Source organism: Cryptomeria japonica, chromosome 11 (genome assembly GCF_030272615.1).
Source record: "Cryptomeria japonica chromosome 11, Sugi_1.0, whole genome shotgun sequence".
In the NCBI taxonomy this organism is placed as follows: domain Eukaryota; kingdom Viridiplantae; phylum Streptophyta; class Pinopsida; order Cupressales; family Cupressaceae; genus Cryptomeria; species Cryptomeria japonica.
Window position 1 is genome coordinate 8,399,640 of NC_081415.1, and position 26,366 is coordinate 8,426,005.

Below are 26,366 nucleotides of genomic sequence, written 5' to 3' on the forward strand. Positions count from 1 at the left end.
AACTATTTTCCAACTATTGACACATAGTAATGCCTAGGAAATATTTAAAGACAACTAATCTAAAGTTGGACTTAAGTATAATGAGTAAATAATTAATTTACTCCAACATAATGCAATTAGGCATTTGTTTAATTTTGTTTATTTATCATGATGTTTTTTACCCATAGAACTTTCAATTTATGTATTTTCATTGGATTGGAATGGTTATATTTCATACGCATTGCATTATTTACCATGTAAAGCTCAATACTCAATAAATTGTCTTTGTAATTTTATACCTTAAATTATTTGTGTATTACACTGGAGCCATGCCTTTGTAACATTGTTCAGATGTGTGATGCTTAAGCTTAGCCTTTAGACATTGTTTGCAAAATAGGTAACCATCTTTTCAACACAACCCTCATTTTTTTTCAAACCTTTGCAATTTTTCGTTACATCATGTCATCCAATGCAAACAATTAATTACCACCAATAAAACTTGAGCATACTTTTTTTATTCAACGAAGCACCTGTTGAGACATGGACCAGCTAGGACTCAAACCTAGGACCTTCCATACACTGCCAGAGTGCTCTGCCACTGAGCTACTGGCCCCTCTTGAACCAGTCCATCGTCGGTTCGAGTGTGCCTTGTTTCCAACACCAACGCCCCCCCTTAAGCCACACCTCTTGTGTGCTTGGGGCTCCTAACTCTGATACTATGTTGAGACATGCACCAGCTAGGACTCGAACCTAGGACCTTCCATACGCTGCTAGAGTGCTCTACCATTGAGCTACTGGCCCCTCTTGGACCAGTCCATCATCGGTTTGGGTGTGGCTTATTTCCAACACCAACATCACCCTCTATAAAGTTACAAATATCCATGTTCTTATTTTAAGCTATTTTAAGCAAGTAGTTTGTAAAGATTCTTGATGATGGGTTTTTGAACTAGCAAGTGATCAAATTTGAGAAAATAAAATAAAAATAAAAAATTCAAATGAAATTTAACTACATAATAATAGATATTCAATATATAAAACATAACATGTGATTAGGAATTCAATCATTTTATGATAAAAGAATATAACACCTATAATGATCACCTCAAAGAGAACTCACCCTTTGTTTTGAAAAGGGATAAAATACATGTCACTAAAACTCAGAAGAGTATGTCAGTAATCACCTTAACATAGAGTACTTTGTGCATTATTATAAAGCAGCATACGTATCTATGATAGGCATTGGTATGTGTATGAATCATTGAAATCCCAATAAGATGCTTGTGGGAGAGAACAAGGTAGTTGTAAGTGGTGAAAAGACGATGTTTATTTGAGTCACTTTTCATTTGCAAGGTTTCTAGCCCTCACATTGTTGATCTCAATCCATATGTTTGTTGTTGTGTTATTGATCATTGAAATGGGAATTGTGCCAGTGGGATTTGAAACTCATTTGAATGACAACCCCAAGTTTGAGGCATTTTCTAAGTGTACTATGATTCCTAATTGCTTCATAGTGCCCCTTAAGGAGATTGTTGAATTTACCAAAAAAAAAATTGAACATTTTGAAGACCGCATACTTAAACCTTATCATATGAGTTATGCAAGAGTATTCTTCAACGTATTTCATTAATTTACAATTGAGAGACTTGGATGGGCATATTGGATATGTTTGAGGTAAGCAAGATAGTTGATAGTTGAGAGACTTGGATGGGCATATTATGTTTGATGTTTACTCTTGACCTTGTGCAATTGGGATTTGGATATATAACATCAAGTAGACCCAGCCAATTTTGTTGTGTCTCGTAATGCAAGAGCATCCAAGCTCACAAGCAATCATGCATCAACAAAAAAAAAAAAAAAAAAAAATTAATCGGTTAATTTTATTTTTTTTGGTGTAGGTTGGATCTTTAAGAGAATCTTATGGATTGTTTAAAGATAATACCTTCATTCATAAAGTCTTTGCTTCTATTTCAAAAATCAAAGGCAACTAAATTGTTTAATGTGGCTATATTACACAATTTCATAGTTTCAAGTTTTGAAGGAGTCCATTGACATGGTAGAATAAACTTGTAAAGGAAAATAAATCAAAATTAATTCATTTGAATGCAAAGGAAGTGTCCATTGGCATTCCATTCTTGCTTTATTCTTTCAATTCAAGTGCCTAAAATGGGGGTAAAGGATGGTATTTTTGAGAAAATAATTAAAGACACTTGATTTTCCAAAAGAGCACAACTTGGTTCTTTTATTCATTTTTTGAGGGCATTTACAATAGCAAGTCATTGGCTATAGTGTAGCAGGTTTGGGTGCCATATTTGAAAACATTTAATGAAAAATTTGAAGCATATGCCTGAAATTTTCAAAATACAATTGGAGAGAAATAAAACGGCAGATGTGTGTGCCTCTTTGTGATGTCTCACAAGGGTTCTAATCTCTATAAATTGCAGCCTTCAATGGTGCTAAGAAGTAGCAATCAACAATAGCAAGGTTTGAGAGAGAACTTGCATGTTGCTCCAGCAAATTGCATTTGTGTTGGCAATTAGCTTGTCAAGAGGAGAGGAATTTGAAAGAAAAAAAAGAGTTTTTGTAGGTGTGTTTTAGGTGTTCAAGGCAGCCATGAGAGCTACAAGATGAAAAAAAATAGATTTCAAAAAAAGAGTGAAGCCAAGAAATTGTGAAGAAATGAGGTTTTGAAGAATTGTTGGTAAAATGTGTCTATAAAACCTTCTAAAATTTCTCAATTTTGTCTCGTTGTAATCATCCATATATATATTTGTTCTTGAAAAAATTAATAATGAATATATGTTTCATGTGTGTTATTGTTGGTGGGATGATATATAAAGGCTGCAAGATTTTGTAATTTGATTAGACTCCCCAATTTTTAGTAATTTGATGAGACAAACCAATTTTAACTACATCATCTCGCCACAATAAAAAGATATTGATGTTCATCAAGATTGACGATAGAGCTTGAAGAAGGATTTCATTCTGATTTGTTTTGAGGCTTTTTTTAGAGGTTATTCCCCAATTGGTATACTAGCATGCCAATGTCATTATATAATAAAGTAAAATGGTCCAATGGAATGAAGAGCGAGATCATTGGAAAACACCTGTTTCAAGATATTGAAAAACAATTTTGGTTGACTGTGCAGAGTGCAGATAAATATGCATCTTTTAGTTTGCATAGCTAGCTAGATAAAATAAGATACAAGCACGTGAAAATCTCAAGTTTTCATTCTTATATTTCTTAATCGATCACGTATGATTATTTTCATAACATTCATAACCTATGTGTCATGCCTTGTCATGGCAAGAGAATTTCGTATCTAAAACTAGCTTACATATATTTGATTTTAATCATTTAATCAAATATATATATAACACGCCGAGAGATATCCTTCTCAAGACGCCTATTAGAATTCGGGGTACATGATAAAAATAGACACTTCGAGAAGGATATCTCTCAACGTATTATATATATAAGCTAGTATATATTTTAATCAAATATATACAAGGCATATATTTGATTAAAATCAAAATCAAATATATGCCTTGTCATGGCAAGAGAACTTCATATCTAAGAAAATCGTAAACAGCCATGGGAAGACAGCGACTTAAGAGGCTAGCGTTTTACATCGGAGCATAAACTGAAATGAATATAGCAATGAGAGGAGATAAGCGTATGTTAGTAACTAATGATAAGGTGCGATAACACCCAAACACAACAGCCAATTGTTAGTGAAGTAGGACGGGTGTCGAGGAGTAAACTCATTTAGTATAACATTTACGGTTTAGTCAACAACTGGCAACGATTATCATTGAAGGAAAAATCACTTCGAGGAGACGCTACGAGTAAGACACGACTCCAATATACATAATGTAAGACTGTGTGTATGTTCTGCTTACAAGGAGGGGAACAGCATTGAAATCCTTTTATAGGAATGCCACCTCATTGTGAGATAAGGTTCCATGAGGCCAAGACGGTACAAGATGTGCTTCCCTTGGGCTTCGAAGGGAAGGTTTTCCAAGAGACCCTATTGTAAACGTACCTCAACCCTCTATGATGGTGGATCACCATGTTAAGGAATTCAATCATAGGAGGTGGAAAAGGATGTCAGGATGTCGTGATGATGGACAGTGGTTATAAAACACCTCACTAGGTACACCACCTCAAGGACCACAAAGCCAAGGGTCTTCAAAGAAACCTTAAGTCACTTTAATCAAACTTTCTTATAGTTGAATTTTTCCAATGAATTAGAGATATCTTATGATTAAATTAATGTCCCTAACACCAGTACACCATGTATTTGTTGCATATGCAAAATGATTTAAATACTCGAACCTTTTTCATCAGTTACAGACTCAAGCTACATGATAACAAGGAATACTATCTTTGCTGGAAGGACGAGAACTCTACATGATAACAAGGAATACTATCTTTGCTGGAAGGACAAGAACTACCATCTTTGCTGGAATGACACAAAATGTGCACGTTGAAAAAGCCATAAGAGATATATACTGAAAGTCCAATTTCTTAGTATAAAACCAAACCTCAAAACTCTCCATCTACCCCAATATGTGGCAAAATTGAAGCTTCTCAAGAGATTATGCAGATCATAAAAATAATCAACAGCAGATTTTTGCCCGGTAGAATTTTTTAATGTTTTTCACGGACACGGGCAAAGTTAGACAAAATGCCTCAAACTAGAAGAAAAGTTTCACATAAGACAATGACAAGACTCCCAATGTGAGCGAAAAACGAAGTTTTGAGGTTAGGTAATCAGATTCTTAAAAATAAATTGGCCAGTGAGCGCAAACATCACAAATTGTTTGACCAATGGGACTTTGGTTAATCAATATCGTAGTTTTTTCTTCGAGTTTAATAAGACAAATATTTACTGTTTTAAATTTTAAAGACAACTTCACACAACTAATATCTATTTTAAAAGAGCTTTGTGATGTATATACACATACAATTTAACATATTTGGATATCAGATTAGATTGGGCCTATTTGTGATGTCATTGCCTAGAAAATCACATTAGTAAAGATGCTGATCAAAGCAAACCCTCACAAAGTGCACATCAATAAAAATATATATTCTTTACATATATTAAAAGTTGAAAGAAACAATTTACTACAAAATAAATAGTAACCACAGATGTTTTTTACTATTTCAAAGTAAGATGGAAAATATTTGGAAAGTTTGTTACTTAAGAACATATCTTTTCAAGAGAATAGATAAAAAAAATTGTATTGATTATGATATTGCTATCAGGGTTCAACTGTGTAGTTTGACTCAAAAACTACACAGTTAAACCTGATAGCAATATCATAATTTGACTTGCTGTGGAAAATACCACCTCCTTATAAATTGTATTGATATTTAAAATTGATATATCAAAATGTTTAAATTAAGCAAATACAAGGTTCTATAATGTAGTCGAAAGAACAGAATAGTGCTCATGAACACATTACAGATTAAATAGACATAAGCTGGCCGTTACAGAAAAGGAATGGCTAGATGACTGAAAACTACACCTGTCTAATCTACAATAAAGTTCTAATGCGTACTCAAAAAAATATTCAAATGTAAATGAAAATTAGATAAAAATTTAATGAAGTAAATCAGATGTATTATAAGATTATTTGTGGAAGCTGTCTCTGCCCACACTAAATACTCTTCCTACAAAATACAAGGCTTTATTTTGTGGAATTTTGGTCCATTCATACAAAAATCAGCACTATTAATGCCCTGGGAGAAACCCGTGCACTAGGAATTTTGACTCTGAAAAAATGTCATACGTACATGTAAGGCCAGTATCCCTGAATGTGTGTTACAGCGATTACCTGTGTTGGTGCTAAAGAATATTGCTCCTTCACTTGTTCCCACCACCTCGTCAACATAGGGCTTTTATATACAAATATATATATATATATATATATATGCAATTATACAAATATAGCCTTGCCAAACCATATAATTTTCCAAAGTTGTTTGACGAGTCACCAAGCTAGAACAAAAGTTTAAATCCAACTCTTTCAAAGATTCTAAGTTGCCGAAGTGTCTGGACAACTCGCACTTGCCAAATTGGTGCGATTAGACAAGTACAACTTTTCCAAACAAGGTAAGTCAATGTTATATAATTTGCCAAAGCCATCTGAAAGGCTCAACAAGCCAATGCAATTATATAAATTGCTCAACCAAAACCATACAATTTCCCAAAGTTGTTTGAAAGTCACCAAGCTGGAACAAGATAAGCTACCAAAGTTGTCTGGAAGGCTTGCCATAATTGGAGCAATTGGTTAATCCAACTTTTCCAATGCTTAACCAAACCATACAATTTCCCAAAGTTGTTTGAAAGTCACCAAGCTGGCTACCAAAGTTGTCTGGAAGGCTTGCCATAATTGGAGTAATCAGATAAATCCAACTTTTCCAAACAAAATAAATTGTCAAAGCTGTCTAGGCTTGTTAAATTGGAGCAATTTGATCAATCAAACCTTTTTAAAGAAGATAAGCTGCAAAAGCTATCTGGAAGGCTTACCAAGCCAAAGAAATTATATAAATATAACTCTACCAAACCATATAATTTTCCAAAGTTGTTTGAAAGAGTCACCAAGCTCGAACAAGACTTTTTTAAAGAAGATAACCTGCAACTGGAGCAATGAAAAATCTGTTTAGGCATCATCAAGTAAATAAAAATTACATTGCATTAAAGAAGAGTTGTTTACGAATATCACATGGCTAAACACTACATTGCATTAATTTAATTGGATTTACTTGGAAAGCACATCAGATTTCATTTGTGATTTGCACATGAACGAGCCTTTCACTATGAATTGAGGCAAAATGTTCATCCAATTGTTTGATGTATTTTGCCAGGTTATACATGTATCGGAAGAGCTCTATGCATTCCTCTCTGTTAGAAAAAACTTGCTCCATTCATTCCAACACAAAACCTACAACTGAAAGTGCTACTCCCACCCACTTACTCTGCGCTGCTTGATTTGTTACATCAATTACTGGTTTGCGAGTTTCACGGTTAAGCTTTGGCATAATGTCCCTCTGCAGGCAAAAGCATTGATTAGTTTCAAAATTGTACCTGTTATCTCCTATGACTAAAATATACTTGCACTTAACCAATGATAAGGAACTTAGTTGCATCAATTAAAATCATATTTTCAGAAAAAACAATTGAATACCTTGCATATATGACTGTTAGATCGCTTCAATGCCTTCTCCAATAAACCACCACCAGTATTGATAGAAGAGCCTACCTGATCCATCTTGGGAACTTGTCTTTCCTGCTTTCAATAATTTATTATTTATGTAAATCTGTAATGAGAATATTGAGTTTGTTGAAGAGCAATTGAATTAATGCTTACATCATCAATGGCATTTAAGAGCTGATCAATGTAAGAAATCAATTCATCGATGTGGCTCATCTCTTCCACCACAACCATTTTACTGAAAACAGTTTGATAATCTTCTTGGGAAGGAGAGCATGAACGGCAGCAGGAAGTGTTGCCCATTTTTCTCTTACAGAGCTAATAAAAGAGGGAAGCGGGTAAATGAAATTGAAAAAGATATTACATAAAATAGATTGCTCAGAATGTTTACAGGTGAGTTTGTTCCCAAGATTGACAGCCTTTAATGATGACTATCGATTTAGAATATGAAAATTGGTCATGTCAAAAACAAAAGTTAATGGAAATGCATTCTTTTCTTTTGGTGCACAAGCTTTAAAAGAAGGCACAAAAGCATCTTTGCACAACTGACTCAGTAAAAAGCAGCTACAGTCTTTGCACTTTTGCTATTGATTTGGAATATGAAAATCAGTAAAGTCAAAAAGAAAATAAGATGGTAACTCATTTTGTTCTTGTTGTACGTGCAAGTTGTAAAGATAAGCATGTATTTTCAGGGAAGACGCATTAGATTTGAGTTCTAATGAACATTTATCTAAATAATTTAAATATAAATTATAATTAATTTTGCAATTTCCAACAGTATTAAAAAGGAATATATAGATTGTAATTTATATTTATATGGCAATTGGCAGGTACCATAATATTTTAAAGCATTTTATAATAGAATAAGATTTATTTACACCCACATCAAATCTCTTTAAAGGGAAGGTACAGTTCAAGACAGAATGATTAAATCGTGTTGTGTGTCCTATCAAACAAGTATTGAGACCAGGACAAACATCTTTATATACTATCCAATGGTGTTTGTGATTAAAAAAATTGTAAGCAATGTTTTTCCATTTATTAGTATATATGATCAAACAAAGAGAAATTTCTAAATATCTGTTGTATTGGTAGACATGCGCTCCAAGATCTATGAAAGCTCCACTACACCTTAAATTGTAACATTATTTGAGCTCCTTTATTGAATGTCTATTGAATAAATCAAAGTTGTCTTTAGCATAGAGTCGATGCCCTTTTAAAGAAATACAAAGCCTTATTCCAAGGTGAGAGAGCCAAAGGCCTCCCTCGAAGTGCTAAATAACGAGAACCACCAAACAGAGTACTGATTGATGAACAGCCCATTGTGAAAATCATCTCTACCCTTAAGAAGCCAAGGCTTGAGAGCTTCCCAAGCTTTCCAAATGTTTTTAATGACAAAAGTACCTTGAAATTGGAATGGTCCCCTTTATGGTGAGCAGAGTATCAATGTCGAGGCCTTTCCAAGCTGGACATCCACAAGGGAAGCTAGAGCAAATGCAATGGCAAACCAAAATTTTCCAAGCTTCGTTGTAGTGAGAACCCTAATTATCTATTTAGCACATAAAGCAATTCCTGTTGATGGATAGAAAACCCCAAACTGCCAAATTACACAATAGGCAACAAAATTCCCAAGCCATGCGATGAAAGTCCATAGAAAATCTCTGAGGAGTTTTTCCACCTTCAAATAGGAGGCCTTAGAAGGAATCCAGCATGAGCAATAATAAACATGTGTGGCCGCCAAAATTTTGGAACAACCCTAGACCTTAGCAGCCAGAGAGAGAGGTTTGGTGATCCAATACTCGAGTTTTTTCTCAATCCTAGCCAGCACAGCAAGCCATAGCTCAGCAAGATTGGCATGAAAAGCAAAGGGAATGCCTGGAAACCTAAAAAATTCTCTATGGTCTATCCATTTCCACTAGAATGAGACCAACTAGGCTGGTTTGTGGAGGATGGATTGCCTGTAATAGAGGATCTTATTGCATTGAATGTTAAGGGGAATGACTACAAGATTCCTCGATAGGTACGCCACCTCATATAGATGGCAAGGGGCCACATGAGGCCAAGAGGGATATGATATCCACTTTTGGGCCTAGGGTAGAATAACATTCAAGCACCCTAACATGCCTCCTTATCCTAGCCTCCCTATGGTTGAAGACTCAACTTGAACTCCACCAATAAGCTATATATGTCTTATGATCAAGTTAATGTTCCTAAAACCCTAGTAACAAAGTCCTATGTAATGTCCCCATCTTTTTGACAGGCAAACAGCAGTCAAACTCTAGCCTCTTAATTCCCTGGGTTAGAGTTAATTAAATTAAAAAGGGAATAATTGAAATATGGCCAAAAAGCTAAAGTATAATGAATAATTATTCATTATGACTTAAAGAGGGGCCATTTTTAAATCATAACATCATCATGTCTAGGTGATAACTTCATGGGGAGCTATCTAATAATTATTTACAAATATTAATACCTTTTTCCTAAGTTGCCAATGAAGAGGCTTCTAGAGGCATCGATGCTTTCTAAGGAGCTCTAAAGGGGTTCTAAATGACTGTTAAATTATTATTATTGCATCAAACTTATTTTCTGATTTTGGCGCTCTGCAAATAGAGACCATTGTAAAGGACAAAACCCCTGTCAAGGCAGCTCTAGACGTAGCCCCAGGTCTGCAGTAAGCCAGTAACAGCTTTTTCAGTACCCCAAAGCCATTAATCTGTTCCGAATACATATCGCAGGTGTTGAAGATGATTTTCTGAGCGATTTGGAGGTATCACAGTCTACTGGGAATTGTCGCCTGGTTAAAAGGACTCAATCTGAAGCACTCATTTTCTACAAATACAATCCAGCCGCCATCTAAAAGGAGCAGTTTAGTAAAAGACACTTTTGGGTGTGATCAGGCTATGATTAATTGGTGTGAAGCTGAACCCTTCCAGTCCATTGCACAGCATTGTAATCTGAAATAAGTTTCAGAATCTTCTTAGTTTAATTGTTAGAAGATTAATTGGTGTGAAGCTGAACCAATTAATTAGTGTGAAGCTGAACCAAAATTAGAAGATTGTTACTTTAATTGTTTGATATTGTGCTTAATTCTTCATTGCAAATCCTAATTCTTGCATGCGTAAGAATATTTCAGTGGTAAGAATATTTCATCCTATGTTTTGCTTAATATTTCTAATAAGAAAGATTTATTTTATTATGCTTTCAATGATTATCTAACATGTTTGCAAGAGTCTCAACAACAGCTCATTTTGATCCAAATAATCTAAGTTGTTATGTGGTATCACTAACCCTAATCCACTCCTACCTTGGAATTTTGATTTTAGGGCAAATACTAGGGTATTTAATAAAGGGGATATTACATAAGTGGAATTGATTAGGGGACTCATTGTCTTGTGGAGGGCTCTAGCACGTGATTTCATTGTGTTCCAACAAAGTCTCTATTTAAAGCATATTACTATCTTTAGTAAGTGCCATTTTCAGCACGTCTTAGTCTCTATCTCCCCTCAATTTATAGTGACATGTTTTCGAAATGTGTGCCTTTGTGAGTTCTAAGTTGGGTGAATAATATTTTATTTATTTCACTTAAGTGCTTTTTATAAAGTGACTTTATCTTAAGTGACTTAAAAAGTGTTCATGATATTTCTATTTTTAGCATATGAATATTTTTAATAAGTGCCAATTTGGGCACTCGGTCTCAATCTCTATCTCCTCTCAATTCAAAGTGTGAAGTGTTTTCAAAATTTGTGCTTGGGTAAATAATATTTTATTTATTTGATAAAGTGACTTTATCTTACGACTTCAGCGACTTAAAAGCATTCATGATATGTCCCCCATTGCTACTCTTATGGAAAGAGGCCAACTTAGTTGTTTTTAAGTAGCAAGTTTTGACCTCATATGGTGACATCAAGGCAAGGAGAAGAATTAAGCAATTTAAAAGTTTGTTTTATGAGCTCAAAAGGGAACGCCAAGAACAGGAAATATTATATTGTTTTAATAGATGGGATGTGAGGGAAATGAAATTCAAATTTGAAGATTGTTGCCCTAATGCTTCCCTACACTTTTCAAATATGAATTTTTGAGCCCTCATTTGATGGTATGATGAAAGTAAGTATCCAGTAGATTGCTGAGAGGGGGGAGGGTAAATCAGTATATTGAAAAACTGATACAAACTTCCCAATCTCAAAATCAAACTCACAAAGTAAACTTTCACTTATCAAGATCAATACTCAACATCAACCGGTTAACTCCTATAACAACTTAACAGTAAACAACTTCAATCTTGTAAACATCAAAATACTTAATCATATCTCAACATATTCAATCTCTCAATGCTTCCAGTTATCATGTCTTATCAAAATAGTTAAGTAGTCAATCAAATCAACAAATAAGATCATAACCACCAAAACATTCACTACTTGACACAAATGTTTATATGTGGAAAACCCAAATAGGTAAAAACCACGATGAGATGAGACTCACAAGGATAGTTATATGAACTCTTCTAAAGTTCGCCCTGTTAGGAGCCAAGCCTGTTAAAGCTTTTACAATAAGTCCTGTTAAGAACTAATTTTGTTAGGAATCACCCGGTTAAGGGATTTACAAAATGCCTTGATGAAAAGCAAAATACCCTATTACGAGTAACCTCGATAGAGGGTTTGAGAATCTAAGCTAATGGACCACCTTGTTAGAGGATTTAATAAGCAACCAAGCTTGTTAGAGCTTACCCGATTAGGGGATTTCAATTCTGCTGTAATTGTTAGAAAACAACAGGTTTTCTTGATCTAACTGAATAGCACTACATTTGCTTGATCAGATCCTTTTAAGCTTCAATCTACTTTCACTCAAACTGCAGATCCATTCTCCGGTTAGGCAACCACACACTCAACTGGTTTTCAGCCAACACTTTGCCAACACTCTTACAAACAACTTCATCGACCTTAAATACAAATCAATTAGGTCGATAACACAACAAAAACATAACTCTCTCATAGAGATTACAAACAAGTCGGTTCAATCTTGACTGTTAGAAATCATAACAATCTCTTCACATTCTTCAAGAAAATTCCAACCGCTCCATGATCACTGCTTCATCGGACTTTGTAACTCATCACGCGCTATGCATTATAGATGCAATCCACTTTGCTCATTCCCTAGACAACAAACAAACAAACAACGCGCCTAAAACAATCTGAACTTATCCTCATTCAATGATCACACATGTCTCCATCATTACCGCTCATCATCATATCTTAAACCAACAAACTTGATCAGTTAGGGTTTAACAAAAAACAACTGGTAGGGTTTACCGGTTACATTGCATAGAAAAGGGTTTAACCTTATACACCGGTTTACCAGCTCAATTCACAAACTTAACATACCGGTTTACAACATCTTCCACAAAGCTCTTCCTGCCAGTTACAAGCCAATATCAATAACAACAACAATATCAGCAATATCATAAATACTATTACTGGTTCAATTGACATCAATGACAACATAACATATCATTAATGCAATCTTCATGCAAATGCCAACATCATTTACACTGATTTGACAACTCAAGAAGATGTTGCATACGCTGATTTGACAACTCAAGATGTTGCATACACTGATTTGACAACTCAAAGAGATGTTCGAGCCCTGAGAGTTCTTTTGCTGGTTGAGGACGAAAACCCTCTACAATGTTGCCAATTTTGGTGGTGAAACATTCACCCTAACTATTTGGTATGATAAGCTTCAATTTAATAGTGATTTTGGCTTGTGTTGGAAATATGTGTTCAAAAAAAGTGAAGGTTTTTGAAGTGTTTTAATGTGGTTATTGAGTTTTTGGCGAGTGTGTTGGTTTTAAGAGAGTTGTTCGAGTTTTGTGGTGATTGAATGCTTTTTCAATGTGCTAGCCTTCAATTTCAAAACTTCATAAACTCCACATTTTGCTCGTAACCCATGGAAAATGGCATATTTGCTTTTGGATATTGTTTCATCCCTCTTTCCTAACCTAGGCGACTCAATTTGATAGCTCCATTATCAAATTTGGTGGAGGATTGATTTTTGGGAGCAAATTGCCCCTCTAGGCTAGGCCACCATTCCCTTCTTGGTACGTGTGTTTTGCTGGAAAATCAATCAACATTTTGGCGTAGGATTTTTGGGGTTCAAATTTGCCTTTAGTTCTATTTATTGTTCAAAGTATTTTTCTGTTTTGGTTGGAGTTGAAAAGATTGTGTCATATGATATAAGCTCATTAGAGTTAATGATCAATGAAGACAAATGTGATGAAAGCTGATAAACATTTCCAGAAATCCTATTTTCATGTCTGCACTTATATTTCATTTCATTTCTTATTTTATGAATAAAGTTTGAGAAGTTTTAATAGAGAACTTGAATAAATGCTTCTTATTCCATTCATCTTTCAATATATTGCATTCGATGTTCAAACTTATTGGAAAGAGAAATCTGAAACAAAGCAATCATCAAACAATGAACACTTGATTCCCAAATATTGGCAAAACATTTCAAAAAAAATCTGGGGTAAACATTTCACCATGGCTAAAACATAGTTTGCTTGAACGAGCAAACATTCTTGTCTAGTGGACCAAAGGAGTCCAAAAGAGGATTGTTGGCTAGCAATGGTGCTATATGTTGAGGCATCAACGAAGCGCATCCACAACAATTGAAGAAATGGAGGCCCAAAGCCAAGGGCTTGAAGCATGGCAAGAATGAAAGGCCATTCTATGTGGTCATAAGCCTTGGCAAAATCAATCTTGATGAAAATCGAGCGATATTGGGATTGGCATACCCATTCCATACCTTTCCAAATTGCAATAAAATTATCTAGGACAAACCTAGATTTGATTAATCCTAACTATTTGGGTCTATTAATAAGCGGCAACAATGAGCATAGTTTGAGGGCAAGCGCTTTGGCAATGATCTTGTAGAAGACATTCAACAGAGTGATTGTGCACTAGTTGATATCCTTCGGGTCTCTAACTTAAGGTGTGAATTTAATGTTGCCTTTGCTAATCAAGTTACCTAACAATCCAGTAAGCATTGCTTTCAAATAAACCATGTGAAGATTCCTACCCACGGTTTCCCAAAAAGCTTTTATAGAACTTATTGGGGAAACCATCTATGCCAAGGGCTTTATCATTAGCCATGGAGATAGTAGCTTCTCTAAGGTCCTCTTGGAAAAAGAGTTGATCACAAATTCAAAGCATTGTTGTAAGGCAGACTATCTTGCAAACATATTTTCTTGGGTTGCCTAATGTTGAGCAAAAGCTTAAAGAATATGAGGTAATCTAGCTTTGATTTGAGCACCATGGGCAAAATAACCATTTGCAATTTGCTTCTACTTGCACAATTGATTGAGTCTTCAGTCTAAGATGGACGCCAAGATTGAGCGACTTGGAGTTGGACAACAAGATCAAATTGTTTAGTTTCCAAGGTGGCAGCACTAGGGAAATATCCTTGGCGGTGTTCTTTGAGCAATGATGAAAACATGCTAGTTTGCACCAAACTTTCAAAGAAACTAAGCAATGCATGTTATGGCATCATTCCACCACTATATCCAAGAGATATCTTGAAGGGGATGTAGCTCAAGGCTCCAAACACACTAGATATGAGCAGATGTGGCCTTGTGAGAGGGCAAAGCTATGTTGAGAGAGAATTGTCCCTTCATAGGTTTGGGATCTGCAACTTTCCATTCTATGCAAAACTGTATGGGAAATGGTCGAACAAGATAACATCAACTAACAGTTTAACAAGTAAGGAATAACGATTGGCAAAATTGATGGAGAATTGCGACAAAATCATGGCACGATCAAGCCTTTTTAAGACCCTATCAAGACTGGCCCACAAGTATTATATTCGATTTATGAATATTTCATTTTTATTTGGTAAGTCATTTCTTGATAATACAAAAGTTTTACTTTTTATGTAACTAAAAATTTTACTTTTGGAGACAAAGGTCCTGAAAAAATTCAAAAATGAAGTTGTCTATTTTGCATGTGACATGCTTTTCTAAATGAGGTGGTTATTTATTAAGAATGTCTAAAAATTGAATGAGCATTTTCAAAAAATAGTGATATATGATATTTCTATACTTCATTTGCAATATTTCAAGGATAGATTTGTGTGCCATTTGCTTTAAAATACCAATCACAAGTCTATAACATGCATTATACCTAAACACTCGTAACAAAAATATGTTTCCTCTTTTTATATTCTTGCGTATTGTTCATTTTCATTTATATTATGATGCTAATCAAAAAAGTGTAGCATCTTTTACCCATACACACTCATGAGTGGTACTTATAACATAGAAATTATCAGCCCATGGCAATCAGGGCAGTTATTATTAAATGTGGATTCTATACACAACCAAACTTGTTCATGAGTCCTTCCTGTTTTATCAAGCTAATTTGATGTATATGGCTAACTTTGATCATAGGCACAATAGGTTTGAGCCAATCAAAGACTTGTAGCTTATAGACTTCAAGTCTCATACATGCTCATGAGTAAGAATTTTCAAAAGAAAATTAAAAACCACTATTCAATCAATTCTATTTATGGTCTGTTCATAGAACAGTTATAATTTTTTAATTAAATGCAGTTCAGTAAGTAGTCAATTTCATATAAGCCCTTCAATTTATATCAAGCTAATTCGATATATATGCAAAAAGTAGTTTCAAATTCTGCATAAGCAAAACAAAAGAATTATTCAGTTTTCAGCCATATGTTAACCCATGAAATCGAAAAAAAATGTGAAAATCGCTAGTATAAACCCAACCAACAATGTGTGAGTCAAATCCAACACATAAAACTCCAATAAATCACAATTGTAGTCAAAGAAATCAGCAAAGATCGGGGAAATGGGTCAAAATTGCTTAAACGTTCTTATTTAAATCATTTTTTTTACAGGGAACGCAATAGTATCTGCCTAAAAGGCCAGTACTTAAAAGAGAGTAGCAGCTATTCGAATTTCTAAAACATGGATGTCTTCTGAACTAATGAACCTGTCATGCTCTACAGATCTGAAGTCTGAAGGAGCTTGTTTACCTTAATATATGAGCAAAGAAAATAGTTTGCTACATAGAGGATTCTAACAAAAAATTGATCATTCAACAACAGAAATCACAACAACAACTTCAGAAATTTGTCCAAAATAATCCAGGATTGTCATCAACAGAATGACTTAAGTTGGGGGCAATTGTTGATGCTATGCCGTGAAGACAAATATTTCATTTTAGCAAAATATAAGTAGCTAACCGAGGGAAAAAATGACTTGCAGTGAAGCAATGAAATTTTCTGAATTTCTTAGTATTGGCATTATCTTTGGTTCAGTTCTCTTACTGCTTGCGATTTAATCTAAGTACGCAGATTCAAAAAGCTTGGGATTCTGTTTTTTTCCGATGATCGAAATGTCACTGAAGATCGTACTCATACATCCTTAAATTAGGTGTCAAGAATAGTCTAGAAGCATGCTGCACACATCTTTTGATCCTTTCGTATAACAGGTTTTCCATTGGATAAAAACAGTCTCCTCTGTTTTTATAACGTTCAATTAACAGATCTTATGTCTCGTGGAGAGAAATTAAATTAAAGAAAATAATTTAAATAATGAAAATCAAAATACAAATTCATAGTCTTGTAACAATGCAACTATCCTAAATAACAAAAGAAATCCCCACAACCAAAAAAAACACATAACAATGCGTCTGGAAATTGTCGTTCATTCGGAACATACCTCTGGAAATCCTTGGGGCCAGATGGATGCCAGAAACGCATGAAACGATGTGTTCCTGCAGGATGTGTTCATTAAAAGGCGTACTACCACCGGTTCAAGAAACGGTAGAGTTTGCTTTTGTATTTGCCTCATTGTCGAGACCTTTGGTGGACCAAAAAAAACACATGACGTAGAAAAAGAGTTAAATATGTATCCAAGAATGCCCTTCTCTATGCACTAAATGGAAAGACATATAAGTTTATTGTCTCTGTAACAATGAAACTATCCAAAATAGCCACTGTCTAACACAATTAAAAAAATCATATAACAATAAATATTTGTACCAGTGTTCTCTTTCCAATTCCGCCCATTCTAGGCAACAACGGCATCCAGACAAATTTATCAATCATTCTGCTCAAACAATTATACCAAGTTAGCGTTCTGCTGTAACAAAAACCATAAAAATTAGAAATTAAAAACAGGGCATGATAAGAAAAACAACGAAAAAAACGGAGCTATAAAGACGAAATTTCCAACCTGGTTGCTGCATTTTGTGACATTTTCATTTGAAATATTAACATTTCCACAGCATTGCATTGCACCCCCGTCTTTTAATTACAAACTCAGAACATAAACGCGGCAGCGGCAAACCAAATGTTTGGAGTTTAAAGAATTCGCCCTTTCGATTATATAATGCCCTACATGGAATATGCCTCCTTAAAAAGGCAGCCAACAAATCACCTTGTCCCCAAATTTCTCCCTTCGCGGATGAAGTAGCTAAAGCAATCCGATCCCTCTGCTCACGGCTTAAATGCTCACATCTTCAGCGCACTACCATGGCACTCAGAACAAACCCTTGTCTTTCCTGTCCCCAACAGATAAATGTAGGGTTTGAGATTTTAAGGGTTTTGAATTAGGAATGGCCATACGTGTACGGTGCGAATGCATTCAAGATACATAACGAACGGAGACGATTGTTTTTGTCGTCTTGCATCGGGCTAATACAGTTTTGACCGTCGATCCCAACTGCACGTTGCGCTTTATAGTGGGAACGCTTTCGGTCTAATAAAGGAAAAAATTAATTTTCGTTAAGTTAAAAGGATACAAATGAAGGACAAAATATAATAAATATTATCCAATCTGGCTGGAAATAAATATTATACAATTTGGCTGGGAAATATGGGCGTGTCTATTCGGCTGCACAGACCTGTCGTACAGTGTGTTAGTGACAGGTTAGTCAATCGCAACTGTTAACTGAAAAATCGACAGTGTAAAACGTGCGACTTGTAGACACCCAAAATTGTCATGTCTAATTAAATAAATATTTTATTTATTTAATTATCTAAGCCTAATTCTTCTATTAATTAAATTAATTTTTATTTATTTAATTAATTCATTTATCTTCTTCTAGCCTTGCTTCTCATTTAAATAAATATATTTATTTATTTAAATTATCTCTTTCCTAAATTAAATAAATATCTTATTTATTTAATTGTCCCACTTCTTCTATTAATTAAATAAATCTTTATTTATTTAATTAATTCATTAGCTTTTTCTACCCATGACACATGTCATTCATCTCTTAATTCCTACACTACCTACCTCTTTCATTATTTTACTATCTCTTCTACCTACCCTCTAATCTTAGCCGACCTCCTTTTTACACCTCTCAATCTTATCCCTCCATTTCATATTGTGTCTTCTATTTAAAGAGATGCCTTCTTCATTATCAAACCCTAACAACTTGATCAATTGGCTACACTACGATCCTACTTGCAACCACATTCCGTTCTTTGTTGAGCTCTTGTGCATATAAAAATCTGAGAGCAAATATATCAAGCAAGATCAATGAAGATAGGAAGAATGGAGATCAAAACCCTATTGGACATGTGATGGTATAATCTTTGTGATTTCATTTGATTTGCATTGTCTTAGGTAATCTTCATATGTTATGGTGGATCTTTGTTGATTGTTAGGTTAGGGTTTTGTGGTTGGATTCATTTAGCCTTTCAATATTGTTATTATTGTTATCCATTTTCACCATATACATTTTGGCACGCCCGGTGGGACTCTTGTCCCTTTGTATTTAACCTTCTTGTTGCAGATTTTGCGTTTTTGAAGTTGCAGATCGGACATTTTTCGATGACTTTTTAGGTTTTTCCGCGTATGCGAACTTTCGGATCGCGTCTTTGATTTTCAGGCACGTCTGCGGAATCTGGAATCGCGTCTGTGTTTTCAACAAATTTTATTTTGCAGGTTTTAGACAGGAGCGTCTGTGTTTCAAAAATGCGTCTGTGTTGTTTCCTCCCGCTTCTGTGTCGGATAAGGGCGTCTGTGATTTTTGGCCGTGTCTGTGTTATACAGACGCGTCTGGTCGTGGGTAACAGCTTCTGTGTGTTTATTGTTTCGAAATTTTCAAATTTTCATTGATTCAATTTTCGGATTTCACACTTAGGGTTTCAGATCTAATTTATTTTTGGACTAACCCTTTCAGATCTAGCTAACTAAGTTTGTGCAGCTTATCTTGGAAGCAAAACGTTTTTGTTGAAGGCCCCTCTTTCACAAAGTCTTTTGGGTTTTTAAAATGTACCTAACTTGTGTGTTTGCAGGAAGGGGTGATTATGTCAAACAACCCAAACTACTAACAAATTTTGTTGCAGGTCCTTGACTAGGGTTTTGAAATTTTATTGTGTGCCTTATTTTCATAGACTAGCAAACACTTCAATTGGTGCACTAAAATTGAATCATTGTCTTTTGTGGCTTGAGCAATAGGCTCTTTTTGTTTAATCTTTAGAGGGTCTGTCTTGTCGTGTGGTCATTAGGACTACTAGTGAGAAGAGAACGACCCAAGTGGTAGCGAGGAAAACCGACCTCATCCGAACCACTATAATCAAATGTATTCATGGTGAAAACTATGAATAACGTGTGCTGATTAGTTCATACCGACACTATGTCTCCCCATAAACCCGTTTGATCAAATTTATTTGATCATTTGTAGGGCGTAACCCCTACCGGCTAGGAGCCTTCTGTATTTACAAAGCTGAAAGTGTCGCATGTATGGCCACACGAGCGGATGCCCTTACTAGCCCCTTTTTGTTTTAGAAACCCAAATCCTTCTAGTTGTTGGGGCAGGAGGTCGGACCTCTGGTAGCGGCCCACACACATACGGTTCTTAGTAGAGATACAAAGTTCGCCATGGGGAGTTTTCATGGGGACTAATGCTTGGCTGACCTGAGAAGTGAGGGCCGAGGGTGGAGCCAGTGAGGTCAAGCATCTAAGTATCCGCTCTGAATAGCATAGCCTCGGGGGTAAAACCCCATGTGGGATCAACAACTATTGTCTTGGCCAGCCATAAGAATTGTGCTTGTCTTATGCTAAACATTCAAACATTCAAGACCAAACAACAAAACATTGTGTCTTTTGTGTCTTCAAGTGTATGCAAAACATTTTATATCAAACAACACACTTTTGGAGTCTAAACACTTGCAAACATTGAGTCCTCATCAACATTGTGTCCTCTTGTCACGAAAAACAGTCGAACAGCCGGATTTGGTCACAACAAAACAACTTCACAGATTGGAAAAATTGCACGAAGTTTACAAAAACGCGTCTGTGTCTGTTTTAACTGCGTTTGAGTAATATAAACACGTCTGTGAAGGGCATAATAGCGTCTGTGTGTCTAACAGCGTCTGTGTCGAACAGAGACACGCCTGTGTCTGGGAATCGTGTCTGTGAAGTATACAGAAGCGTTTGTGTCCAGAATTGAAAATTTTTACAGTCCAGCAAACAAGAGAAATCAGTTTTGGAATACTTGAGCTTCCTAGGTTGTTTCTTCAGGTTTCATCTAGCATTCAACTTGTCTTTGGGTCTCATGCAGTCCATCATTGCTTCACATCTCATTTTACATTCATACTTGTCTAAACTTGGGTCAAAAGGTCACTTGCTTGTCCTCATCATACTTTGTCAACACACTACATACAACAACACTTTGCTAAGTGGTCCCTCATCAAGGTTTCTTACCTTTGGGTCTCATTTGGTCTTACTTAGAGTCAAGGTCAACTTACCTCATCAAGAGAAACTATCCTCTCTTTGGAAGTCACACCTACTCTACTACATACATACTTGTTCTCACATTTTGGACATCGCAAGTACACCTCAGATTCATTTACACTCCATACAACTCTTGGTCTTCCATACTCTTGCCATTTTTTCAGCTAGTCTCTCACATCTTGGTCTATACCTAGTTCATGGTTGAAACCCGTCTTCAAAAATCTAGGAGAAAAGCTAAAGAATCTCAAGAGTCCGCAAACATGAGTTCTTATGAGTATGATAACGATTTATTTTTCAATCCTGAGCACACTACATTGCCGGACATGGATGTTTATAGAAACATTCCAAATGTGGAAAACGCAGACACTACAAACAACAATGCTACACACAATGACAATGTGGACAACTTTTCAATACATTCAGCAGATGTAGAAGAATCCATTATGAATCCTCATTTCAATAGATTGGTTGAAGAAATAATGAGGAGGGATAGACAATACTTCTTACACATGATGGCACAAAGTGGAGCTAAAATACCTCATGACTTTGACATGTCTCAACTTATGGAAAACCGACCTTTGCAACAAACTCACTCCAACATGGATCAAAGGAGACCTAATAGTGGAGGAAATAGAGGACCACATATGGTACCTGAATCACCATCAGCTTTGCTTCAAAAACCAGAAGTCCCACATACACATGGTCAAACATATGATACTTACCTTCGAAGACCATTATGGAAGCCTTATGCATATAGATATGCTCAAGCTATGGATCAACCAAAACAATTGGACACTCAAAGGCATGCTCAAAATTTGGACACAAGGAACCCCGTGTCAAATTTGGGGGCAACACAATAGAACATGACATGCCTGTAGAATATGGTATACATGCGCAAAATAGATATGGGGTCCCTCAACATGAAGCTATACCAAGTGCTCCATATATGCCGCATCAATATAGACCTCCTCCATATGAACATGTGTATGATCAATATCATCCATACATGCAACAAGCTCCTCCTCAAATTGGTGTCTCAAACATGGGGTATGCTACAAGAAGTCGATCTCCACCTAAGAGCAATTTGGAGCAACAAATCAGACATTTACAAAAGAAAATGGAGGACATGAATACACCAAAACCAACATACACTATGAGAGACATATGTCCTTATCCATTTGACAAGAGCATTCCAATGCCTCCATTTCCTGCACACTTTGTGATGCCAAAATTTGACAAGTATAGAGGAAAAGGAGACCCCAAGGCACACATAAGACAATTTTTCACAGCTTGCATTGAGGTAGCAGTAGAAGAAACATATTTGATGAGATTATTCCCACAAAGCTTAGGCGATCAAGCTATGGAATGGTTCTCTCAACTACCACCTGGTATTAAGTCATGGGGTGACTTAGCAGAGGCATTTATTCAACATTTCTCCTACAATATAGAGACAGACATATCAATCACTACTTTGTGCAATACCAAGCAAAGAGAGGGAGAGTCTTTTGCATCATTTTTGCAAAGATGGAGAAATCTAGCCAGTAGATGCTCTTGTGAAATTCCACAGAAACAAATGGTAGAGATGTTCACACAAAATGTTAACAAGGACATTGGCTATGATCTAAGGAAAGCTTGTTTGTCCACCTTCAAGGATGTCATTGAAAAAGGCTTAGCAACAGAAAAGGTTCTAATTGAACAAGGAGTCATTAAGATATTCAAGGAGAACAAAGATGACTTTAAAGGAAAAGACAAGCCAAGATTTTGGAATAAAAACAAGAACACAGTCAATGATGGTGTTGTTGATGCCAATACAGTACGACCCAAGTTCATCTTTTCGGGATCAAGTTCTACAAACAATCAAGTGAATACTCAAACAACTTCTAGATCACGAAGGAAGTACACCCCATTGGGAGAACCACTTGAATCAGTCTTCAAAAAGCTTGTGGCAAACAAGGTGATCACAGTTCCAGATTTTCCTCCATATGAACCAAAGGTCAAACCAAATTGGTGGAATGATGATGAGTATTGTGAATTTCATAAGAGCAAGGGTAATAAAACAAGAAATTGTCATCGACTGAAGAACATTGTGCAAGATCTCATTGATAGAGGTGACATTGAGATTGAGGGACACTCATCCAATCAAGAACATGAGATGTTTAAGGAACCATTCCCAAAGCATGACAAGGGAAAAGCCAAAGTCACAGATGATCAGGCCAACTATACTAGAGCACCCTATAACTATGATTCAACTATCAATCACATCTCGATGGACAATCATATCTCTACTATTACCATCAAGAACAAAAATCCTGAGAATCCTCCTCAGAGACCCAAGATTGTCCTAAGAGGTGTTGGATCTTCTTCCGAACCTACTTCTGAATGTCATGTTACAACCCGTCGAGGTAAAATTACTCTGCCAAGTGCTTCAACTAAAAGCACCGCTTCTTCATCTACCAAACCTGAGTATGACCTTGTAGAACAGTTAGGGAAGACACCCGCACTCATCTCCATCCTTGAGCTCTTACGCATATCCCCTGCTCATAAAGCTATTCTTGACAAAATCTTGAGAGACACCGCTGTTCCTACTGATCTGAACGTGGACCAGTTTCAAGCCATGGTGGGATACCTTTCCATTCCACACTCCCTTACATTCACAGAAGCTGATGACACCTCCGTAAATCAGCCACATAATGCACCTTTACACATTGAAGCCTTCATACATAAACATAGAATCAAACGAGTCCTGATAGATGGAGGAGCAGGTCTAAACATTTGCACATTAAGCACTATTAAACAATTGGGATATTCTGACAAAGCTGTGAATTCTACAAACAAAATTACCATCCAGGCATATGATGATGAAGAGCATTCATCCAAAGGCACAGTCACCTTACCTCTCAGAGTTGGGCCCATTACAAAGGATGTGGTTTTTCAGGTCCTTGATCTAGATCTCACATACAACATATTGCTAGGACGTCCATGGATTCATGAGATGAGAGCAATCCCATCTACATATCATCGATGTATCAAGTTCCCACATAATGGAGTTGAAGTGACTGTCAAAGTTGACCCAAATCCATTCATATATTGCAACAATTTGCGACCTAGATCAGAAATAACAATCCCAGTCAATAGAGAAGCTATTCCATCTTCAGCATATGTGGATCCAGAATCCTTAAAAGCTTCTACATCAAAGCAAACAGAGCTAAAAGAAAAGTTAAAGATTAAAGACATGGGATGTGGTGAGTATATCTTTCATGTTGATCAACTCCCACTATCTCCTAAGACATTCAGTCGACGTGAACAATCTATAAACAATTTGCAAGGAATTGGGTGTGAACCACCTAGTGTTGTGGCTACTAAGTCTGAATGCAAATCTCCTTTAGTGGTGCAAGCAACTCTTGATATCAATAGTCATAAGAGTGGTTCCAACGAAGAATCTATTGAGTGCATCGCCAACCCTCTTGAGAGCTCACATAGCTTTACCATATCATCCACTCATTCCATTTCCACTCCACTTCCAAACTTGGATCAACAAGAATTACAAAAGCCCTTACTAATTGGGGATCAAAAATCAAGCTTTGAAAAGAAAAATCTAAAAGTCAAAAATAAAGAAAAGTCTTTTAGTCCAAATCAAAATCAAAAGCTATTGGACTCTGAAAAAATCAAAGTCAAGGATAAAACTCCTATGAAAGAAAAAGAACAAGAGTTGATCTCCCCTAATATCAAAATAACTGGGGGCAAAAGTTCTAAAATTTCAAATAAAAAAGAACACTTGTTGATCCTAAGTCTCCATCATGCTATCCTATTCTCACTTCTTTTCGCAATCATAAGCCTTCATCATTCATCCACTTGTTTCACACATCCATCCCCTTTTGGCGATACATCATGGACCTTTAATGGAGCTTCCTCAAGGGACTTTGTTATCAGTGATGCCCAAACTTCTTCAAGTGACATGCATATGGGCCTACGTAGTCCACACACTAGTAATTCTATCTCAGTTCCTTTATCAAGGAAGACAGTCACTCAAGATACACATCATTCAGTCAAGGAACAATGCATCTACAATCACAAAGTTAAACCTCGCACATTTGAGGTAGGTGATTTGGTTCTCAGAGAAAATCCTAAAAATCAGCAAGGTAGAGAGAAGAAGGGCAAGTTCGAACCAAACTGTCTTGGTCCTTACATCATTACAACAGCATATGGATCTGGGGCATATCAGCTCTCAACTACAGAAGGTGAACCTTTGGAAGATCCTATCAACAGCATGCACCTTCGCAGGTTCTATACATAGCTCTTCGGAATATCATAATTCAAAAATACAAAAAAATTCAAAAAATTAAAAAATACAAAAAAATTATAAAAACAAAAAAATCGTTACTTGGTGAAAACCTGGCAAACAGGCGCCTTGTGACACAAAAAAATTGAAAAATCAAAAAAGTAGAGAAAAATAATTTCGTCCAACGGTGAAAATCACTTCAGTGGCGCCCTGGGCAAGTACCATGGTGAAAACTGGGTCACCAGCGCCATGCGTAGAGACATTGCTCCTCCCTCCTTCAAGATTCACTTTCATCCTTTCACTTTGCACACACTCACGACCAATTCACGCACAATAAACTTACCCATTCCCATCATGGCTTGTTATTGATCTACCCAAGATTGGTTAGCCATTCATAATAAACCCCCCTTTTCACTCCCTTTCCATCCATAATAAATCAGATCCTATCTGTGGCTAAGGCAAATCCTACGTCTAGTGATGGGTGTGGAACTGAGAACACCACATGTTTCGAAGAGTACAGTTTCTTCCAGCTTCCTTCAAGTCTATCCGCGCACAATCCGCAATAAAGCAACATTTGCATCACAGATCCGCAATAAAGTTCCATCTTCTCCGCAATAAAGTATCAGCTTCATGGATTCAGTCGGTTTCAAATGAGCCAGCAGCAACAATGGGCTTCAACAAATCAAATCTTTCAATAGACTCAGACAACATATGGTTCAGTGCTATCTATCATTTTTGTGAAAGTAAACATTGTGACCACAATCAAAATTCAACTTATACAAGTGACAAGAGACACTAAACTTGAGGACTACAGTGGATGTTGGTGTCGAGTCTTGGTTTTCTTTTGATTTTATCTTTTGGTGACATGTCTTTTAGCTTTTCCAAGATGTCTTTGACTAGAGATTCTATCTCCAGGATGTCTTTGACTAGAAAGACGAGGATGGGGTATCGTCACCTATTTGCATTTGCTGTTTGTGGATTGTCTTTTAGTAATGCTATGACTTGTCCAAGGATACGAGGACACTGTGAGTCTAGTATGAACTGGGGCATTCCTTGTTTGTGACTATCTTATCTCCATGCAAACGGGTACAATGACTTTCTGGGTCAAACATATGC

General features: G+C 36.1%; 1 protein-coding gene across 2 annotated transcripts; it reads right to left on the reverse strand.

Annotated features, from left to right (window-relative positions):
- Positions 1-5,558: 5,558 nt before the first annotated feature.
- On the reverse strand, positions 5,559-17,855 carry LOC131050726 (uncharacterized). Of its 2 annotated transcripts, XM_057984961.2 has the most exons (7): positions 17,459-17,855; positions 17,266-17,332; positions 16,943-17,083; positions 7,360-7,521; positions 7,177-7,278; positions 6,967-7,039; positions 5,559-6,630 (listed from the first exon to the last, which is right to left on the reverse strand). In XM_057984961.2, exons 1-7 carry the CDS (start codon positions 17,500-17,502, stop codon positions 6,611-6,613), a joined length of 609 nt encoding a protein of 202 aa, XP_057840944.1. In that variant the 5' UTR covers positions 17,503-17,855; the 3' UTR covers positions 5,559-6,610. The 2 variants fall into 2 exon arrangements, with proteins under 2 accessions (XP_057840944.1, XP_057840945.1); XM_057984962.2 differs by lacking the exon at positions 7,360-7,521 and having other exon boundaries at positions 17,459-17,847.
- Positions 17,856-26,366: the final 8,511 nt, after the last annotated feature.